Below are 22,857 nucleotides of genomic sequence, written 5' to 3'. Positions count from 1 at the left end.
TGATATTGGTGTCTAGCCGTATATTTTGGGGGTCAAGGAATACACTGAGATCGTTCATTATGTTGTGGGGTGATTAGATGATGGTAAAATCCACAATGCCAGACAATATGACCCTTTAACTCGATAGCGGCGGTTGGGGCGATTATTTCACCAAACCAAACTATATTTAGAGACAAACTATATATTTCTGGACATAGGAGCATATGAGTGATACCATAACACTACATACATGCCTATCGGGAGTTCCAGGGACACATGGATTGGCCCTGAAAATAAGCTCTTTTTGAACATTTAAAAGAACAAATTCTTCCCGCAAAACACGAAAATAATCACCACAAAACTAGGTACTATTCAGTTTAATCCTTTAGTCGTGTTTCTGGCTACAACCTGTGACAGCACAAGCGCAAAATACTGTATAATCTAGTGCAGCTACGAACACGCGTACTACATGAGCTGTCATTCTTGCATCCACCTCTGATGAGCCACATGACAGATTCCGGAGCAAGTTGACCGGTTGCAGTGTTCTCTATTTAGTGTCTTTAAGCCAGCAATACAGTTCCGAGTCAAGTTCCGACAGATTACGATCTTTCAGTGTACACCACACAATAGCTTGGTGGTGACATCTTTTTACGTTCCCTAGTTACAAATGCACCATTCGTTGGAGCAAGACTACATGGTTTAGGTGGGGATGATGACGATACATTTCCCGTTTGGGATGTCTATACCCTCCAGCGTGTTTCAGGCCTCGATTTGCAAGAGCTCTGTCTGGACATTTTGTGGATATGTCATCTAGCTTTCTTTCAAATTTCCATCACGCGTCAGTACAATATCAGGTTAAACATTGTGTGGAGATATTATCAACAGACCTCGGATTGTCCGTGGGACAAACAACTGCAGTGGTCTGAAGGCAAACTAATATTACCTCCCTTAGGTAGTGCTTTAAAAAAAGTTATATTCTAATGGGCCGAAACAACTATCTAAACATGCAAGGACTCAAAGTTAAAACTACATCCGGCCATCTTCGGCTGTTCCAGATAACTGGGTCAAACATGTGTTATCTTCGGTGCCGCGATGTAAAGAATTCGCGGGGGTTTTTTGGTTTTTTTTAAATGGAAAGGGGTCATATAGCTTGATTAGTTCCCACGCAGTTGAGCAAAAGCGTGACAATTCCCGGTGGCTACATTTTAGCCACTTTAATTAAAAATTGAAGAAATGGCAAACAATTTTCTAGCCAGAGTTTCACCTGGAACAGACAGTAGGTTCTTATAAACATATTATATTTCCATAATTCCCTGACCAATTGATTAGTCAACCAGTTCACGTAAACGGAATTCAGGATTCAAGCAGGATGTTTTGATGTAGTGAAACCTCAAAAGTAAAACGTTAGTTGACGTCTGATTCTATTGAGGTTGGGTTTTTAAAGGAGGGGGGGGGGGTACCTTGCGCTTAAAGGCCGAGTGATTGATTGGTTGCGCAGCAGGTATTTGGGTTAGGATTACAGATAATTTTAAGCATAGACTACAAAAACACAGTCCTTTTCATAACAATATTATATTTATCAAATGAAAAAAATGTGTAATGATGACTAAAATAAGCAATAACATGTTGGTCGTAATTTGTACTTAAAATGAATATAACATTTTAAATGGTTTAAAAGACAATTTAAGTGTCAACAGCAAGGCTAAACTGACCACACAACTATAATTTAAGACCAATCAGCAAAATCTGAAGCGACAAGAAAAAAAAAAGTTACTGGTTGAAGTGGAGTTCGCAAGCAGCTACACCGCCGATTTTTACCTCTTTAACAATTCCTTTAAAGAACGTATGTTTTAGATTGATAGAGGATATTGGTTTGAATCTAAATCTGAATAAGATGAACTGATTTCTGTGAGATCAGAAAACCGTGACTGCATTGTCCTTTCAGTCGCATTTAGAAACGGACAGCATATTTAGCACAAGTTACTGGTGAGAGAACGCACATCGAAGTGTAATAAATTAAAGTAATTTGTGTTCCCTATATGTTATTATATAATAATAATGTAATATTAAGATTCGAATAACAATACATTATTGATTTGCCTGTTAAAACATTTATTACTATACAATGTAACATAAAGCATTTAAATTGTGAAAATATTATGATCTATGGGCAGCATTTATGAAATTACTCGGTATTATGAACTTGATATGTGCAGATTTTATTGATTGATTTAGGGAAGTTGATTAAATTTAGAATGAATTCTTGGTTAAGTTTGAGAATGTTTCACTATCTTCACTATCTTCAATATCTTTACGCACCACACATTGTAATGGACATAGGAAGCCTGCTGAATTCATTTGTAGGAGGTAGATACATTGGACGGATATATACAATCACGATTAATATAAATATATGGTTGATTATAAATAATATTATCACAGAAGGGCTTAAATTAATAACATTATATAAGATGTGGTTATAAAATGTTATATCATTCTATATAAGGAACAAAGATTGAAATAGTATTAGCGATAAACATGGATGATACTATGAAATATAAAAAAATAAACAAATGAAATTAAAACATCTACCTATTATCCTAAAATATGTATACAATTGATTATAATTATTATTCTAACTAAGCAAGGCCAGACAGCAAAAGACATGTGTGATGATTATACTATTTTCATAAACATTGGCAGTTAAAGATAACGGTACGAATTCATAGTTATAATATGATTTAGAATTACATAATCTACAGGGGGCTTTAAATAATTGTATACGTTCTAGTTATCCTTCGTTTATTTTCATCAATGTTATTTTAATACATTATCAGATGAAAAATAGTGAAATATTACACCAAAGTCACGGCGTCATATAATATTTAAACTCTTTTATAAAGCACTAACATAACATAAAATTAAAAACGCAATGAAAACATACCACTGATTTGACTGGAAGCGGCTGAAATGTGATATTTGGCACGATTGACTTTTACTAACACAAGAAAATCAACAACACATGGTTGCCGAAACAACTTTACTTAACAGTGAAACATAGACACAAGATGTAAAATTCAAAAGTCAGTAACGTGTGAGCCCAATTCTAGTAACCACACACGACATGCAACGTCGCGCACAGGGTCTATCAGCCGCTTTTGGAAACGCACTGCTTACAGTGAATCCTATACTCATTATTTATTGAATTAACGCAATTATGGCGCGTTTTCGGTGTTCAGTTGTCAAACATGGCATATTGTTGCGTCTTCCACAGAACTATATAAGTTGTACTAACTCTAGCTTGTTATTCTTATGTGTGATGTGATGTTGTTCCAAGATTAAAATGTATCTTTCAAACAAGAGTTACAATCATCCATTTCCAAAAGTGATGCGTTTTCATTTCTTCTCAATTTATATAAAATCCTAATCAAATATCTTTACATGTAACCGGAGCAATAAATATATTATAAATCAATTGTTTATCTACATCAATAAACATACCAAATATGTACAGCCGCTAATGTCCTTTTATATAGGTTTATAATATTTATAACAATATGTGGAATTGTAATGATCTATAGCCTTAATCGATTGGTTCCTTCATTTGCCTCAGCGCCTCCCAATGTCTCCACCTCCTCTATCATACCAGTAGCCTGAAATTAAAGAAAAAATTGAGCGTTTATTTCGGGCTGTCTCATTATGCGACGTATCCGAAAGTTGATAAAAGAATGTTTGTGATTGTAAAATCTAACTATATCTCAACATCATGGAAACATTTATCTTATTGTTACTGTCTATTGTCAGGCCGACCGGGGAGATTGTGTTTCTTGGTGAGGAGTTCAGGACATAAAATTAAATCATCTATGGGGAAATCTTGGATAGGGTTAAGGCCGACTGGAAAAAAGACTCTTGGTAAAACATATCATTACCTCCCTTGAAATCGATTATTTTTTTTATCATAAGCATGTGACTTGAAAATTATCTTTAAGGAACATTTATAATCTTACCCAAATATAGAAGGTGGCTGCGCCTGCGCTAATTTGTCGTATTTGATCACGGTTAAAGTTTTTGATGGCCTTCTTAGCTGCCGTGGCGGTGGATAGCCTCACTGCCTTTGGATCAAAAAAAGAAATTTTTCTCATAAAGGACTCTTTTCCAGTTTTTCCCAGTAATATCTGTATGGATCTCCATTCCTTGGAAAAAAAACAAACAGAGACATTAGATATAAATTATTTTGCCATCTTTTAACGGGTCAGTTGGATTTTTTTGTCCGTCGTTCATCGCAGGTGCTCTGTCGCCAAACTCCTAACGAGATTTTATTTTGGAAGAATTGTTGATAAGGCAGTAATTGTTCAGATTGTTTTGAATAAAGTTGTTCCGGGCACATGTGCGTGGCAAAAGAGTACAGACAGAAAAGCATACTAGATAATCGATCCTAAAGGTAAATTAAATACAAAGAAATCCAACATACACCTAAAGCGTCGACATATTACATTTACGTAACCCGGCAATTCGTTTCCATTTACTACTTGGATATTGGTATGAGGGTAATGCGTAGGGTATTTGCGCGACACATGTACATACCTTCACATCTTTCATATCACTGTCCAGCAGTAAAAACGTAGCCATTAACGTCTGGTGAACGCCATCGGGCGGTTTGCTGTAGGTTCGGATTTCTGAGATGGTTTTCTGCTCCATATTCATGACTTCGTGGCGCAGTTTCTCTATTTTTGCTATGTGATCCCGGAGACGTACTACCATAGCAATTTGTAGATCCAGACTGTGATCAAAATTTACTGCTTTGGCATTCTTGATGGCGGCCTCTAAGGCTGGAAGACTTCGTTTGTGCGAAGCATCTGTCAACTCTGTAAAATTATTGAATATATTATATTAAGCTAATATTTGATTAACCAAATAATACAAAAATTCAAGGTGTTCCTGTCATTACGTCATGTCGGCCAAACACTATCTCAACGGATTCAGATTTACTTGCGGTGATGTAATTAACTGTTTGGAAATTGTATAATTAAACCCGTGAGTATCGCTAATAAAATTTAAAAAATGACGAATATCGAAATATTTCTATATTTAAAATAATAAAAAAATAATAAAAAAAAACACTTATGAAACTAACAGAAATTTATCAGATACATTTATTAACCCGTTGCTTTAATATTTATCCGAAAATACTCGATCCTTTTGCTGATTGCTTTCTATTTTGGTTTGTTGACCAAGGGCGTATTCTTCGTTAGCACAGTATAGCGAATGGGTTCAATTTCAAAAGCCAGAGACATTAAATTAAAAACGTTAGCAGGCATACTGGAATAGATACAGCGAGGCAGTTTTTTTAAAATTTATTTACATAAGTTCTTGTATATTCGGGAGCCACGGTGGCTAAGTGGGTAAGACGCTCGCTAGCCTGGAGATCGCATGTTCAATCCCTGTATTGACCGAGAAAGTTCATAGGGATTTCTGACGTGGTTTCACCTTGTCAGTGGTGCAGGAAGGAGGACCCGACAATTCAGCTGTCTAGTCGTTCGGATGGAACGGAAAAAAAACGACGTCCCGTGTATACATTGGCGTGCACGTAAAAGATCCCTAGGGCAGTTGGAATTCGATATAAGTTTAGTCCATAGTGGCGGTGCCCGGGCAAAATTTCCCTCACAGCACACTGTATGGCATATGCCCGTCTTCATTAGCTCAGCAGGACGCTAAACTTCATTTCATTTCATTTCTTTTATATTCAATGAAATAAATTACCTATTTTAGCCTTCAGTAAGTCAAGCGTTTTCTTGGCTTTCTTCAACAAGTCGTCATTCTTGTTGGGTTGTAACGAATCGTACTTTTTGAGTGCTACCTCTAACTGGCGAGCATCTCTAAGGTCAAGGGCTTGTAGGACCTGTTTTCTTGCAAGATTTCGCCTTTCCTCTGAAATATAAAATCCATTTAAAAGATATGTCCAGGTATCACATAAATTTGAACGATATTCTCCAAAAATGAATCCAAAAATGGTCTAAGAAACAATGGTATATCAGGAATTAGTTTTGTGTTAATGGATACGAACTACGTCTTTTAAATATCAATTTTATTAAGAGCTGAAACTTCAACGAATATTGTTAGTTTGAAATACATTTAATAGTCAATCAACGTGTAAGAATTTGATCAAGTAATTTCCAATAAATTTGCATTACATCAGGGAAATTTAGTTGATTAATTAAATAAGAAAAAATGTACCATGGTTGTCTATTTTATGGATAATCAGTACATGTAATTAACAAATAACTACATCATTTCTAAGCATTGTCAATATATACTGGATGCTACGAGGGGTGTTTTGTCTCTGTTTTAGAAAAACTACTAAAGGAACATACTCAAATCAACTGAATTGAATTGCTAAAATATATAATAGTGGTGATACAGGGAATACTACTACGACCCTTTATATTCCTATTGAGTATTAATGATATGCTACTTTGTGAATGCTAATAAGTATAATGTGCTAGATAACAATAAACGTAACCATACGTAGTATTGGAGATGACATTCTCCACATGAAATCTATATGATGTAAATGAAAATAAATTGTAGTAAAAATGTGACCTATAGTCTAAACGGAGTTTCGGATTCACAAGCCAAAGAAACAACCCTGTTGACATGCATTCTGTGACTGTAGTTGGAACCAAATCTTATAATCGTTATAATTCTATCCAAAAGAAACCTTCTTGCTACATGCATATAAGTACGCATTCAGTGAACACACGTCAAAAGTTAGCAAGATATTAATTTGTCAACAGAATAGATTTATCTTTGTATTTTTTGTCTAAATCTATTCTAACAAATACAACTTTCAGAAATCCATGCAGTTCTTACTTCTCCTAAAAGAAGGTCCTCTAGGAATTTTACTTCCTTGATATTCCCCTTGAAACATTTATATAAAAATTATTATATCATTAATTATCGTTATTTTATTTACTTATTGACAAGAAAATATAGATAAATTTATTTCACTGTTTCCAACTTTAGTCTCAATAATATTACAGTTATTCACAATATCGTGATTAAATTTTCTTAGTTTCTGTTTTATAGAGAAGGTTTTCCTTTGATCATATAAAGAGAACAACCAAAGGCAATACTCTCAAGTAGATATGAATATTTCAACAAATGTGGGACAGAAAATCATAACTTACCTTCTGATTTTTTGGCATTTTCTTTATCTAGATCTGGAGAAGGTGTTGGATCTGGTGGTGGTACCTGTAACCCCCCAGCTCCCATCACTGACTCCATGATGTTATTGATATTAGAATCATAGAGTTCACTTGCAGGTTTACGATTTATTTGGTATTTGGCAACATTTTTAACAATTCCACCAGATTCTACATCATACAAGTTCAGCATATATTCGCCATATTCCTTCAGTTCTACTTTAACAAACTGCGAATCATCTTGATTGATGAACTGAATTTGATCAGTGCTAGGGGGGTCGTTAGCATTCTTTCTATGGACCGCAGCAACAGCTTTATTACAACCTTTAATAAATCACAATTTAATAATTAACAAAAATACAAATGAGAATAATCCGGGAATATAAATAAGGATTGCTTTAAAGTGGGACTTCATAAACATGCCAATGAAATAACACACTTAAGGAAGCCTAGATTATATCGCTTACGATGGGTTATATAAATAGGTGTGGTCGTTTAGTGCTCATTTTTATTAAGACGATGAAAATCAGATAAAGCATGCCATATTTGGGTGACGATTTAATAAACAAAACTTCATATTGTACATTTTTAACAATTCGGACATGCCCTTTACGGGCGTTGGCAAAGGTCATTGTTAATGTAGATTCAAGTAACAATGTTGTCAATCCATATAAATTATGTCCAATTCATAGTGTAAAACACGGCCATTTACAGCTTACTGCATCCGAAAATATCTCACATGTTCTCAAATAGAGATTGAAAACCCCACTAATTAACAAAGTTCGCTATACCAAAATAGCGTATGTATACATTTAACAAGGGTATCGAGGGGTAAATTGCATAGTGTTTAATGAAGCTTAAGCTGTCAGAATTAATATGCATATTTAGCATTTAGTATGTTTAGGAGTTGATTAATGACAGCAAGTTATTCTGACTGGAATAAGCTTGTTGCCACTGTATAAATTTTAGTCCGTGTTGTTCCATATACATTTCCTCTTACCTGGTGGTACAGGAATCAGTATTTCTTTGTCGGATGTATCAACTGTCTCAGATGCTACTGTTGTAGTTTGGTCATCATCTGAATTATATCCATCTTCCTTATTTTGTTCTCCATAGCCGGATGATTGGATCAGATAAGTGTGAACGTTATAAATTCTTCCAGAGTCGTTCTTGTCTTGAGCAAACACATTTAAAGAATATTCCCCTGAAGTCGGCAAGTCAAGATCAAATTGCCATTCGCCTTTGCTATTGGAAGTAACAGCTTTGGCCCGTTTGATAGCATCTGAGTCCTGACTGTGAAGCTCGCACACTAGATCTACGTCTTTCTTCGAGGAAAATTTCACTTTAACCTTTCCTGATTCGGTTTCTATGTAACCGTGAGGGTGAGTTAGAGCCTTGATACCCAATTTATCACACAGATGACTCTTCCCTAGTTTTCCATCAATCATGTTCGGGAACGCTTTGGTAGAAGACCCTGTTCCATCACAACGGATTAAATAATTACACACATTGGGAGCCTCTCCATCTTTACCCTTGCCCTGGGCATAGAGCTTGAGGGCGTACTCACCCTTTTGAGGTAACCTGAGATTGACAACAGCTTCGTCGCCTTCTTGTCGCGTCATGGTATACCTACTCAAGGTTGCATCATCCAGAACAGAATGTTTCAAATTTTGATAAAGCTGAATTTCTTTTTCTGTTTTAAAGCGTATTTCAACATTTCCATCCTTTGATTCAACTACACCTTTTTGGTGGGATTGGGGATGGAGCCCAACCTGTTTTGTGTCTCCTATCGGACCCCAGCCTAGTGGTGGACAATCTGGGAACGGCATACATCCCTTTTTCGCAGTTGGACAACGGATTATATAAGTACAACACAAATCAAAAGTATCAGACGAATTAACATCCAAGCCGTATATATCCATTTTAAAATCACCGGTCACTGGGAAGCGTAACTGAAAATGCAGAAGATCTGCGGTGTGTTCAAAAAAGACAAAGCGATCCAAAAACACGTTCACGTTGCCTTCGACATTCTTTTGTTTCCTAGACTGATACAACATGTATTTATACCTATAATTATAGCTATCATTTGATGGTAATTTAAAATTGATGTCCTTTTCACCTCCGTCCGTTTTTAACAAACATTTATCGGCTCCAGGGCCGATAGTTTCCATTCCTAGAATATAAAAACGTTCTCGGACATAAAAATGTTCTTCGAAGTCTTTAATAGAAGCAGGTTTAGGTAGTAGCTGCCATTTTTTCTCGTCTGGGTAATGTGTCCATATAAGTAAATTTGGGTCGGTTAAAAAATAAAATTCGTTGATTCTATGCTGGGTTTCACCTTCATCGTCCTCCTCCTCCTGGTCGACTGGGCTTCCATCTGAATCAACCAGAGCCCACTCTCGAGATTTACGACCAACCACACAAGCACTAGCCCAGAATGCGTCTACAAATCTCCAATCACCACCACAGTATACGGCATTCCACTGAGCTCCCATTGTCTTCCTATTCGCAGGTTTTCCTATTTCATAGGCTGCACTTTTATTCATTCCACTAATAATAGTACATGGTATATTAGCCATTCTGTAAAAAAAGAATCAACGTAATAATACGATACAGTATAGAAATGTGTATTAATGATATTGATATTTACTGAGAACAACTGTTTGATTGAACAAGATGGTGATCTTGAGGCAACCACATACGATCTGATGAAATTGTAATACTTACTGACATAACCCAGAAAATAAATGTGCATGGTTTCCCGAATTAGTTTGAATTTTAAGGAAGTATTCTAGCGGGGACTGTGACGGTGGGTCATCCTCTATCTCTAAACCATACACATCTACAGATGTCACCCACAGAAAAATGGCTCGAACTCGCGCAATGTCGTCCCATTGTTGATTCAATGTTAAATAGTTCACTAATTCACGGAATGTGCCATTCATCAACTTGTTTGGTGCCTACAAAAATATATGTACAAATAAAATAGCTTAAAATTATTGAATGATGATGAGGGTTAAACCAGTTTTAATTGTGTAGCGATAAGAAAAAGGGTGTTTTACTCTTAAAATATATTTGGATATTTGTATACTTGGCTAAATTGTATTCAAACAATGAAAAAGATATCTTTTTGTTCGATTCACTGCTTAAGAAAGATCTGCCTTATATAATGATCATCTCCGATGCCATCAAATGAGTTGATATTTTCTCAGTGAGCTGTACTTACATTCAATGCGTGCTGATCAACTTCCGAAAAATCTTTTAAATTAAACACTTCATCTTTACTTTTAGTAGGTGGGCGTGGTGGTGGCGGAGCTTTGCTATACGGTTTTGGATCTTTCGCTGCCGAACTATTGGCTTGCTGTAATATAGATGAAAAGAATTATTTATACATTGATTATATATATATATATATTAAAACTAGTAATGGTGGGGATTCAAAAATAAATTCAAAATAATCTATTCCTTTTCCATGATAAGGGTTTTTTTCCACAAAAAGCCACTATCGTGTCATCTTCAAGACGTATGAGAACTTTTAACAAGAAAAAAATGTAATGGATTTCATATAATATAATAATCAAATTAACCCCAGCTCAACTATATATTAAAAATCTACGGACTGGTCTACTTAAATACTTAGATCAAAGCAATTTTCATGCCGTTTGCTGAAGTTTTGAAAACCACTATAGATATTCAAATTCATTATATCAGTATTGTATATATACGCATGTTGTACTCGAAATAAAATGTTGTTTAAACTAAATCAGGTCTTTCTCTTCGTTCTTTAAAAACGATAACAACCCAGTTATATTTAAACATAGGTTAATACAATTAACTTTATCAAATAATCGATATGCACACACCTGGGCAAAATATGCAGCATATTATTAAACAATCTATAATTAAACCATAAAACATGATTTATTATTACGTGATACCGACAGTAGATACTTAAAAGACAGTAAAACATATCCATAGTTAACCATCACTGTATTTAATCGATATGCTAAAGTAATCAATGTTTTCAATGGCAAAACTTCTATTAGTGTACGACCATAGTAAGCTACAACATAACTGTCATGATGTTCTGGGTTACGCAATATTAGGTTTTGAAGTATTTTACAGTAAGCGTTTAAATTGAAAAATCCCCATCTAGGGTAAAAGATAAACACTGTTGATATTCTGACTAATCGATGTACTTCTTATTGGTGTTTGTTTTGGTCTAACATTTTTCGACTCGCTCCGCAAAGTGTACATGACATAATGTGCAGTTTCCTTTCAGTCCAAACGCGCACGCTTATTATTCCCCGGGCCAGAAGCACTAGATACCTTTACGGGTACATAACATAGTTACAGGGCATACCTGTAATACATTAAAAGTGTAACTAAGGATTATGACGTTAATGCCTGTACATATAACAGTCGTAAACCATTAAAATCTATTCTTACCATGAAATGAACTGGAATCGATATTATTTTATTAATTCTATAAATTGAATAGATAATGACAATAGGACATCTGCTGTAATTACTTTTCTCTAATCTAGGTTCTGTGTCAAGTTTATTGACATAAGTAGAAATAATTGTGAGAATAATGGTCGATTGCTATAATATTATTTAGGTGTTTGGGGTAAAATACATCTTCAAAGGTTGCTGTTTACAGAACACACTGTTTATAATAAACTTTTTACCGTCACTATGAAAACCCGGGTGATTATTTTACCGACCTGAATTCCACATTAATTAAAGGTACATCAAGCCAGACCGTTCAAATATATCTTTAATATCATAAACTGTTGAAATTGTTTAATTACGCACACTCGAATGTAAAATAAATGGGCGAGCTAAAGAATAATTATTACTATATTCTTCTAAAAAGAAAACCATTTGTTAATAAAGGGCGTATGGCTCTATTCTTTTTAACCTTGGAATAGACAAAAATGGTTCTGAAAGCACATATTAATATAATATGAATGTATGTACAGTGATTTATATATTTAATTTTTGAAAAAGAATATTGTAATTTCGGTGAAATATACGTGAACAGTTCAAATTGAACAACAGTCGTTTACGCCTGCTTAGTGCATTTCACACGTTTTTTTTTTTTTTGGGGGGGGGGGGGGGGTGTTTGTTTTTTTTAAAATTATTATTTTGTCGTTTGTTCTAGAATATGTTTTTATTTGTTCATTATAAAAGGGCACCCGAAACCTTAGGGTACACGACTCGTGTACTGATTATAAATTGTTAATTGTGTCTTAAATATTGGATATTAGGGTCCTATAGTTGCACGGCAAGATAACAACATCAATGTTGATTGAAATTGAATAATATTGAATTCTAATTGGTGTTTTTAATTTCGAATATTATGGAAAACACTGAGTTAGAGACTTAGCTCCTTTAATTATGGATTATGTAAGAGCTAAACAAATATGCCTGTTGTGGGTCTTTGTGTTGGCTTCAAATGGTGTATAAACTATTATTTAGACATTTCACGTGACAAACACATAATCAACTCTCTAGATGGCCAAGATTTAAATGGATTTAACGATAAAATGGATAATCGAGACTTAAAATATAATAAATATCTACGCCACATCTTCACACATTTATAACTTCGGTCCGAAATTAAAGTAATTTGAATGAAATGTTAAATATTATTTTTCATTGTAACAAGAACGGCAGTCCTTTATCTAAAACTTATATAATGCATCTTTAACTTAGAATTGACCGATTTGAAATTTTTTGGATAAGAATCCCTTTTTCTTTTAGCAAACCGTCTGTTTAAAACGGTTATTCTGACATACAGGGACTTTAAATTAATACCCCTCCCCCTCCCTAAAAAAATATACTCAATATTTGTTGAAATGTAAAGTATGTAAACATTACAACGGTAAACCAACTGGGTTGGTGGAGTACCTAACTGTAATTTACGGTGCAAGGCAAATTATTATGACGAAAGTGGAGGAGCTAAGATTCTTTTTAAAAATGGTCAATAGAGGATATCATATTTTTGACATTAGGTAAGAATGATTTATCTTAACCCTTCATTCAATGTAAAACAATAATGGTTTAATGGTGTGTTTAAACAATCAATATTGGCTGCACTGATTGATTCGTGCGGTTGTGCAGTGTGCACATTGTGTGGTCATTGGCTGAGACACCTGATAACAATTTTTTCCTTAGTGCCCTTATTAGATAAATTTATGATTTTTATGTTCATCGGCATAAAGGTTAAATTTGATTTCAATATGTGCAAAGATATGAAACTGAAAAACGCGGAAATTTGGCCCTTTGTTTTTAAAAAAAAATCACAAGATGTCTCTCTCCTACAGAACTTTATATTTTAACTTTAAAACCCCGCTTCCAATTCTGTTAGCTAATGATAAATAAGTTCGGTTATCAGAGAACTCATGCTTTTTTTAGGAAGAGGGTACTTACAGGAAGTCTTGCCTGTTTGTGATTTGTATTATCATCCGTTACATTGGTCTGTTTTACTTCCGACTGTTCCTTTAAATTCTGTGATTTGGAGCTGGATTCTTCACTCTTCTCTATTGGTTTATTTTGTTCCTTTGAAACGTTAACTCCCATGGTATCTGTATATAACTAATATGTCATTGCTCTCAAAAGAAAAGCCTGTAAAAAAAAGATTAAAAAAATATTTCTAACTTGATGTCTATATATGCATTGTCCCTGGTTTGACTGTCATTTTTCGTAACAATTGACTAATTCATCGATACAGTCAGTACATGGTACATCTTCAGTAAGCAGAATATAAAAACCCGGAATGAACTTGATATGAATGTTTCTTTTTATTAAATGAATAATGCATAATATAATACGCGTGATATCATCTTATACATTTTGTTGGGGGTCTGGATGGCCGAATGGTTAGCACGTGCGCGCTGTATCATAAGGCCTGTCATTGAGTCAACAGGCGTGGTTTGGAATCCCCGGTTGTACGTGACAAGGAGTAGGGTTGCCTGTACAGCCTCGTGGGTTTTCTCCGGGATCTCCGGTTTCCTCCCCTACGCGCAAGCGAATTATTGAAATAAAATTAAACCATATGTAAGTCCCGAAATGACCTCGTCTGTGTCGAGTGGACGTTAAACCCCATCTCTCTCTCTCTCTCTCTCTCTCTCTATACATTTTGTAATGTAAATAAAGTCTTTATGTGTAATCCTAATGTTTAAAGCCTAATGATAACACAACCTTATAAAACGAATATGTACCTTTTTCTCCAAGGTTATAGACCAACATCCAAACACAGTAGGAAGTTATTTTTGACTGATATCAACAGATGGGTATGTAGGTAAAATAGCAAGCTGTGTGTTTATCCTGCTAGTTAGTGCCGATCTGAATAAAACAAAGGTTATACGGGGATTAGTCACGTGATTGGATGCTGACGCTAGAGCATCTTAATACAGGCCAGGTAAAAAAAAATCCACTCGACTGTTACTCGGACGCTGGTGTAGACTTATATAGTCCCTAACTTTATCACTAATATTTCATTTCTGTCTAATTTCATTTCGTTCTAATTTGTTATTGAACTATATCACCCGGTGATGTAATTAAGCACACACTGAAAAGCAGTCATGGTAAAACTCAAAATGTTTTAATATTTCTATCTGGTGGGAGCTTATAGAAAATATTTTCGGTATTTAAATAGCATCCAATCATTTAAAGTATTAAACCTATTGTTAATCAAAAGTCAGTGGAATCTTTAACAAAAAAACTATATTAATATGCTATTATGTAACATTTCCATATCTGTTTGATTAGCATTACTATTATATAACATTATGGGAGAAAATAAGTATGCACATTTTCAAAAATATTCTCAAGCGCAGCTCTTGCCCATTTATTAAAATTGTTGTTCAAATTAACAAAATAAAACCCTAAACCGGCTTTAGTCAAGGGTTTGACATTAACTACTCTTTTTCCTACCCTCTTGTAAATGACTCATGGTGCGATTACGTTACTAAAATAATTACTAGTTGCTCTGTAATCTGGAAACAATATATAACAACAAACGGGTATAATCTTGATAAGATACTGATCTATATTTAGATGTATAACACATATCATATAATATATATCATACACATGAATAACTAACTAAAGGTAGGGTGTATAATTAATCATGTTTACATGTTAAATTATAAGGTACACATATTCAGTTGTTTTCTACGAATTTAGAATTGCACAGTACATGCACAGAAAAAGTCGTAATTAATTAAATCAAGTTGTGGGTTGTTCTGTTGTTGGTTACTTATCACTTCCTCGATCTTAACTAGTTCACAAATTACTGTAAAAAGAATTCGTGATAAAATAGATAAATTTATGTCTTTTTAAGTTTCAAATTTTTCACCGGGTTAAACGAACTATTCTGGTACACAGCGCTATTTGGCATATATAAGGCATGGTTATTATGAACCAATAATAAACCTTACTTATTACATCTAAAAATTCTTCCTCGTGATCTGAGATTACATTCTTGTGTGTTTAATATTACCTCCTACTCCTTTATTGCCGATAAACATATAAGCATAACTAACTTATGTGTTCAATGGAAGTTATTTCTCTTAACTAAAAACACATTTACAATAAATCTGTATACTATACAGTCAGAATTTATATATCATTGACTTGTAATCATTCTCGTACAACCATATAATATCCATGATCAAGTATCAAAATGTATCATACATTTACAATTACTTTATATACTAAACAACAAACTCATAATCAACCCCGTACAACTACATAATTTCACTCACAAATGAAATATTTAATGGGGAAGGAGAACCAGGTAGATTTGAACTGAACTGCGCACTTAAATTTGCTTGATCACCTGTTGGGTGATCTGCCGGTATATTTCATCACTAGCACAATCTTCGAATGAGAATGTTTTACTCTACAAAAATAAGTTTCTTGTAAAACAAATCAATACATCCAATTTACTTATATCTAGACTTTTTCAACCGAAACTTCTGAGTCATTTTATACTTAAAACATTTGGCAAAGTTTAATTATATGTCTTTATATTTCAATAAACAAAACGATTTGATGTTAATGCAAAAGGTGTACAGGCACAGGTTTAATTGTTTTTTCTCATAGATAAACCAGACGAGGTTACGGGAGTATTACTACAAAGGGGCCAACTCACAAAGAATACTATTAAACTCGACAACCAGTTACACCAGACAGAGACGAACATGACATTGTAAAATCATGAAAGATCTATATCAAATCAAGTAAATGTACTAGGGCCAGTCCTAGGTGTTCATTACATAGGTTGTACTGTCTCGAGTTCAAATAATCCAGCACATGTAATATCCCAGACTATCGTAGAGTAGAGACGTTTTACTAACCTGTCATGCGGTGAGGACTAATGGAGATATGCTTTGGATTGAGGATTGAGGGTGGATGGTGGGGGGGGGGGCTTTAACCAGAATATAGTTTAACCGCCATGCCGTTTAGATCAACAATTTGTTCAAATCGTAATGACATAAAGAAGTAAGCTATAACTGGTTATTAATCTTATATGGACGAAGCATAGATTATAATAGATTACATTGTAATAATCTTACCCGCTACCACTCATTAAAAATATCCAACCTGTCACGAACGTTACCCAAATGAGGAAAATATTCGATTTTGTGACTTAACTAACACATTGCTCTTGGCTTCGTGCTTTACTGAAATGAGTGACGCGGTTCTGGTTTTGTAAGTAACTGTATTTTGTTTGATAAACATGGTGTTGCTAACTGACTCAATTTATGACTAAAGTATCATTAAGTAACCATTTAGTTGAAGTCATTGAAAGTATCTTTATCTGAATAACTAGCATTATATTTTACCTTGAAATGATCATTGCTGTCACGTTTTATTTACTTACAAAAAGATTTAGTATAGGAATGTCCTACATACACAATGCATATACAATGAATTACAATTGTATGCGATATAATTAAGTTTATGATATGTTTATTTGAATGTAAGAGTCCTTGAATGTGTGGTTAAATGGTCGAGAGCGAGACATTAAGTAATATATTGAAACAACACGAGGGACGTAGTCCCGACGAGCTGTTGTTTCAATATATTAGGCAATGCCTTAAGCTCGAGACCATTAAACAACTTAAAATACAGATCTCGCATGTGCTTTGCAATGAAATACGTCACAAGGCGTTCAAAATTTCAACTAGTACGCTTGGCACATTGTCCGTACCATTATTTGAAATAATGGTACGTCAACATCAAAGGATGACGTCACATCTGTATTTTAAATGTAATTAAAGGTAAATATGGGTTGTTAGACATAGTAACACTAACGTTCTATGATACAGTCGAAATAGAATTAAAATATCCATTTTTGTTTTTAGACTGTCTTCAATTAGAAGTCACGTCACTACTTCTACCTAAACGGAGGTTCCGTTTTGACTTGGTTTTCAGAAGTCGAAACTACTGGATACAGGTAACCTAAGATCCAAGGGTCCCCAGCCTCATGTTTAAATACTAAGTAGTTTCGGGTGTTTCAAGAATATGTGTAAGCTTTAGAAACCTTAGGCTAGGCTTATAGCAAATACTTTTTGACTACACAGTCCGCTCATCCTATCTTCAAATGTGAGTTACAATAGAGCAAGAGATACACTCAGGGGTTTATCTTCTTTTCCACACGGGTCATTTCGGAATTAACATATGCTATGTTTTGATTTCAATAATTCACTTTCCGTGAAATAGTGATAAATGTTTTATTCCATTCTATAATGGACTTAATTCTGTTATTTTACGGGATAAACGGTGGAATGACCAGGAATGTACGAATTACATGTTATACGATAAGTAATCGTACAGATAATTATCATGTTATAGTATTCATTTCAATTTATTAAACATAATATTTTGTAAATTTTGTATATTACATGCCATTATTTATAAGATCTATAAAGTGTATTGTTATTCGCCATACGGTAATCAGACTGTAAGTATTTTCATAAATGTATAAAAATATGTTTTAGCGCTCCGTGTGTATAGGTTGTATTATCTGGTAATCAAGCACGCTTAAATCCGGATAGTATAACCGATTGGCCAGTGTAAGGCGGTTTGTCTCTATAGAAGAGTTCACATACCTGCAAATTGATAGTGCCACAAGCTAACATCAAAAAGCCTCTATGTTAATTGAAGGAATTTTTGTAAATTAAAAGAAAAACAAATACGAATAAAATTTTCCTGGTAATTTTTGTTTCCAAATTTTTTACGTTTTTTCACGGATTTTTTTTTTTTTTTTTTTTTTTTTGTTACAGTGCAGGGATTTCTTTGAGCCTTATATAAATTAATAATTAGACATTTATTAACATGACACGACCATAATTAACTCTCGGTGCCATGGGATTGATCCGAGTTTAAGTAAATTAGAACGGTTCAGCCATTTAATGATTTAATTTAAAAATGGAGAAACGAGGCTACGACTCGAAGGACCAGTACGGTGGTTACGATCAATACGCACATCTTGCCAAGACTACAGCCAATAAATGATGAATATTCGCTCATTATAAAGTAATTTAAATGAAATTCGAATATATTAAAAATGGAGAAGCGAGGCTAAGACCCAAATGACCAGCACGGCGGTTATTATCAATGCACACATCTTGTCAAGACTACAACCATTAAATGATAACTTCGCTCAAAATAAAGTAATGTCATTAACATTTTCAATATATTCAATTTGCATTATCTATATTTGAAATAGTATAGCGAGAATGGATTGCTCTCTATCTAAATCGTACATAACCGGTAAATAACAATTAAATAATTTAAGAACAAATATGATTTATTCTAGCATTGTAAATATTGAAATTATCAGATAATGTCAAAGTTCATAGAAACTTATAGTGATTTATCTATAAGGTATTAGTTAAAGTAGCCAAGTCTTTAACTCAATATCATTCATATTGAAAACACGAATTATTTGTCAATTTAAATCAACATTGATCTTACCGGGAAAAGATGGGCTTCTGTATCCAATATTTAAGACAAAATAAACATTTTAACATTGGTAACAAGGGACTCGAAGAACGAGACTAGACATATTCAGCAAGTCATGTTGCCTCCGTCATCCAGAAAAATATTCTACGAATATCAAGCCACAATGTATACTCGAGAAATCCGAGACCACCACTTTAATGGCCCATTATTCCTGCCTCAAAGGCAAATACAGACTTTCAAACCATACGCAAAAGTACAGTCTAGCCAAAGAGCATATTTGTTAAAAGCAATCAATGAGTTCGCGCTATAAACTTAGATCTTTATATTTTTATAATCGGCTGTCGACGCCTGAACAAAAATTCATTTCCATTCACGAACAACGAACTCAAAAGGGCATCTAATCTATTTTCATGTTTTAGTCGTCTAAAATCCAACTCGAAGAACACTTTACAGCCCCCCCCCCCCCACACACACACACACCATCCCCTTATGTTACATTTAAATAAGGAATTATATTTATTGGCCTTCGGTGACATTGAGTTTTTAATCGCTATATGCGTCTCTAAATTCGTCGTAAAAACCTTTGATTTGCACTAAGTACTAATAGAAAGTTCATTATATGAAAATCAGTGATTGAGTTATAATGTAGATAGTACCGAATAACTTAGAACATTAACACTAGTATACAAATAGATCTATATATAAAACATAGACTATATAGAGGTGAAACTAGCCAGAATGTTACAATTGGCATCATCAACTTTTACTTACCATATGGTAGCCATACTAAATATATCTCCTCGCGTCCATGTATTGTCTGCTCGGTGCAGGAAAGAAACTATGTGAAGCTATACGATTAATAGCAAGTATTGAACGTTATACAGCGTTATAGTAAAATGCTAAACTACATAAATAGGACGAAAGATGAAGCTCACAGAACACCATTCCTTCGCAAACAAATATTTAACAATGGAGACTATTAGATGTTAAGCTTGAATTCCTAGATAATATACTTCAAAATATCAATGTTTTATTAATCATATCGATTACCACAACAATATTGTATCGGTAATTTATTTACTTTAAAGGGATATAACAATACGCGGCATTGTAAATCTAAATTTTGTTAACGTTATTGTTATATTAATGAAGGTGCCAGAGGCTCAAAGCGCTAAACATTCAAAAATACCAATTTAACATGATTAATACTGTTTTTGTCTAGACTAAGTAAAATATTTTATATATTTGTATGACTTCAAATTCTAAATCTAAGAAAAAGAAGAATCGTAGCTAAGCAAATGTACCATTACAGGTTTAATTCCCAAACTTCAGGTTTCTCGTTGTAAACATGTTTACTGTAACAAATAATCATATAGATTACCACAACTATATTGCATCCAACTTATTTCCTTGATTTCTTTTTCTCCAAACAAATTTGTTGTTCAAATTGCAATTCGAAGAATCCAGAAACTATAGAAATGGCTAAGCATAAATACCGTTGTAAGCTCTTTTCCCAAAAGCAAGTTCTGTGTTGAAAACATCTTCATTGTACGCGAAGGACACCTTGAATCTGTCAGTATACTTGTCAAGAACTAAGTAAAAGTAAAAGGTTGTGGTATTTACCACTGTAGGTACCTCATTAGTGATACAGCAAACAATACAATATGTTGTGTTAATTAGAGATCTAATGCCTATCTATCTTTCTTCTTGTTTACCCTTCAAAGCCATTGATAAAATCTTATATCTCCGTATTAATCGTCATCGCAGACATTTTTCATTGGCACTTAGTTGGAGTTATTTTTTTAATATGGTAAGTCGAAAGCCATTTTAAATGATTTGATAGTTGGACAGTCGGAATTTAGCCAAATTAATGCATAAAAGTTGAACGTTAAACCCCATTTCATTTCATTTCTGACTACACTGTTTGTCTATTCATAGTTTATCAAAGTGTGTTAAAATGTACCAGTTTTTTTAATAGTCTGCACCGGTATAATGCCGGGCGAGCATCTAAATGTAGAAATACCAACAGCCGCCAACGTCACGGATATTTATTTTGGATAATAACATGAAAGTATTTCTTCCTACGTTCACTAAGAAGAGAAATGAAAGTCAATTTGTCGTATAACCTATGAGTCAAATGATGTAACAGATATATATCGGGTATTATTTAGTGTAGTAGGGTTTAAATCTATCTAAATAAGACGAATTTCGTTTCTTTATTTTTTTTCGGATGTATTGTGTGTACATGTGTGAAATATGGTAAATTCTATCACTACCTTGTTCTTTCGGTCGCTCAAAGGGACTATATATAATAGACAATCGTATTACAAATAGTTTTAACCCATAATTTAACATATTTACAATATGTACACACAATTTGATTAGTCAAGAGGTTCACAATACATGATCTTAACGCCGACTTCAAAGAAATGTTGTTAGATGTTAATGAAGTACAACATAAATAATAAGACAAATTGTATTCTTTGACATCTGAAATTAATTTGATGACTTTTCCATATTAATTTTTCTAGTGATCGTCTTTGGCAACTCTTAGATTTCTTGTTCTTTTGCATTTCTGGTGGTCCTTTTCCACGAAATCAGTGTTATATCCTTAGTCTGATCTCTCCAGAACTGAGGTGCATATATTATAAGCAATGCAGGAATCCTGCCCCACACAACACAGTGGGAAAACCAGACAAACTATAGAAACACGGAAAGTAAATAAAACATGCTAAAAGTGACAACACCAAGATGAGTCTAATCTACTGTGATTTATCGACAATTATTTTTTTTCCGGTTTTAATAATTTACATGAATATTTAACGACTGTTCAGACTAAAGTTGGTGTGAATTGATATACTGATTGTGTTCCAAAACACGATCTGTTAAATGGTATATTAACGTCTTAAAGTTGTTGCAGGTCTGTGTTACCGTTCAAAACATAACAAAAAAAGCTGAGGAAACGAAATTACTGCAGACCGCGAATATTGCCATTGTAGGCTTTCCGGAAAAACCTCTGACAAATACTAAAATACCATTTGTCTTGTGTCTGCTTTTAAAACCAATTACTTGACTCAGATTTACATACTTATTATAATACTGTCTTATCAATCAATAATACATTACATCTGTCATGTTTTATACCCTGTTCTTTTTACTTTTCAATATTGATTGAAAAATAAACTGTCTTCGGCCACCATTGCGAATACTCCTAATACGTTGTTTTGTTTTAATTCCTTGCATAGACAAAAACAGCCTATCAAATTAGTAGGTTATTGTGAGGTGACTAGTATTGTCCATAGACTTTTGGCCAGATATAAATACTCGCCGGTAAAATTAGTCTTAAATACAGTAGGCCTATAGCAGATATCGAAAAATGAAAACTAAATACCTGTTATCTGTTCTGTTCATTGATTTCTGTATTGGCACGCGTAACTGCAATACTGTCTATAGCTTTATGTCATTATTTAATATATATATACATACCTACATACATAAAACATGTTTATACATGTTCTGTGATATACATGTAGGTAGTGGGGATTAAACCAAATTGACCCGCCTATTGAAATTCAATAGAGGAAAACTAACTGATCTTGATTACAAAAGATAAGGAAAAAAATGTTTTCTGTGTTATCAGAAAAATATATTTTTTTTCTTCAGTGCGATGGTTTAGTATCGAAGAAACAAA

General features: G+C 33.9%; 1 protein-coding gene across 4 annotated transcripts; it reads right to left on the bottom strand.

Annotated features, from left to right (window-relative positions):
• Window positions 1-1,541: 1,541 nt before the first annotated feature.
• Window positions 1,542-22,608, bottom strand: LOC126818217 (uncharacterized). Of its 4 annotated transcripts, XM_050545495.2 has the most exons (11): window positions 16,772-16,897; window positions 14,411-14,534; window positions 13,620-13,814; window positions 10,408-10,542; window positions 9,909-10,141; window positions 8,182-9,761; window positions 7,167-7,505; window positions 5,740-5,907; window positions 4,564-4,844; window positions 3,987-4,172; window positions 1,542-3,632 (listed from the first exon to the last, which is right to left on the bottom strand). In XM_050545495.2, exons 3-11 carry the CDS (start codon window positions 13,767-13,769, stop codon window positions 3,555-3,557), a joined length of 3,150 nt encoding a protein of 1,049 aa, XP_050401452.1. In that variant the 5' UTR covers window positions 13,770-13,814; window positions 14,411-14,534; window positions 16,772-16,897; the 3' UTR covers window positions 1,542-3,554. The 4 variants fall into 4 exon arrangements, with proteins under 4 accessions (XP_050401452.1, XP_050401453.1, XP_050401455.1 ...); XM_050545496.2 differs by lacking the exons at window positions 14,411-14,534; window positions 16,772-16,897 and adding an exon at window positions 22,558-22,608; XM_050545498.2 differs by lacking the exons at window positions 14,411-14,534; window positions 16,772-16,897 and adding an exon at window positions 20,663-20,749.
• Between the last annotated feature and the right edge of the window lie 249 nt (window positions 22,609-22,857).

Source organism: Patella vulgata, chromosome 4 (assembly GCF_932274485.2).
Source record: "Patella vulgata chromosome 4, xgPatVulg1.2, whole genome shotgun sequence".
Taxonomy (NCBI): domain Eukaryota; kingdom Metazoa; phylum Mollusca; class Gastropoda; family Patellidae; genus Patella; species Patella vulgata.
Note: the sequence above shows the minus strand (reverse complement) of the source record. Positions and strands in the feature narration are given on the sequence as shown.

Coding starts and splice junctions, on each gene's coding strand:
- LOC126818217 (XM_050545496.2), bottom strand. CDS start 13,769: ATGGGAGTTAACGTTTCAAAGGAACAAAATAAACCAATAGAGAAGAGT. Junction 9,762..9,908: donor TTATTTTCTGGGTTATGTCA/GTAAGTATTACA, acceptor CTTTTTTTACAG/AATGGCTAATATACCATGTA. Junction 5,908..7,166: donor AAATGCCAAAAAATCAGAAG/GTAAGTTATGAT, acceptor TTTATATTTCAG/AGGAAAGGCGAAATCTTGCA.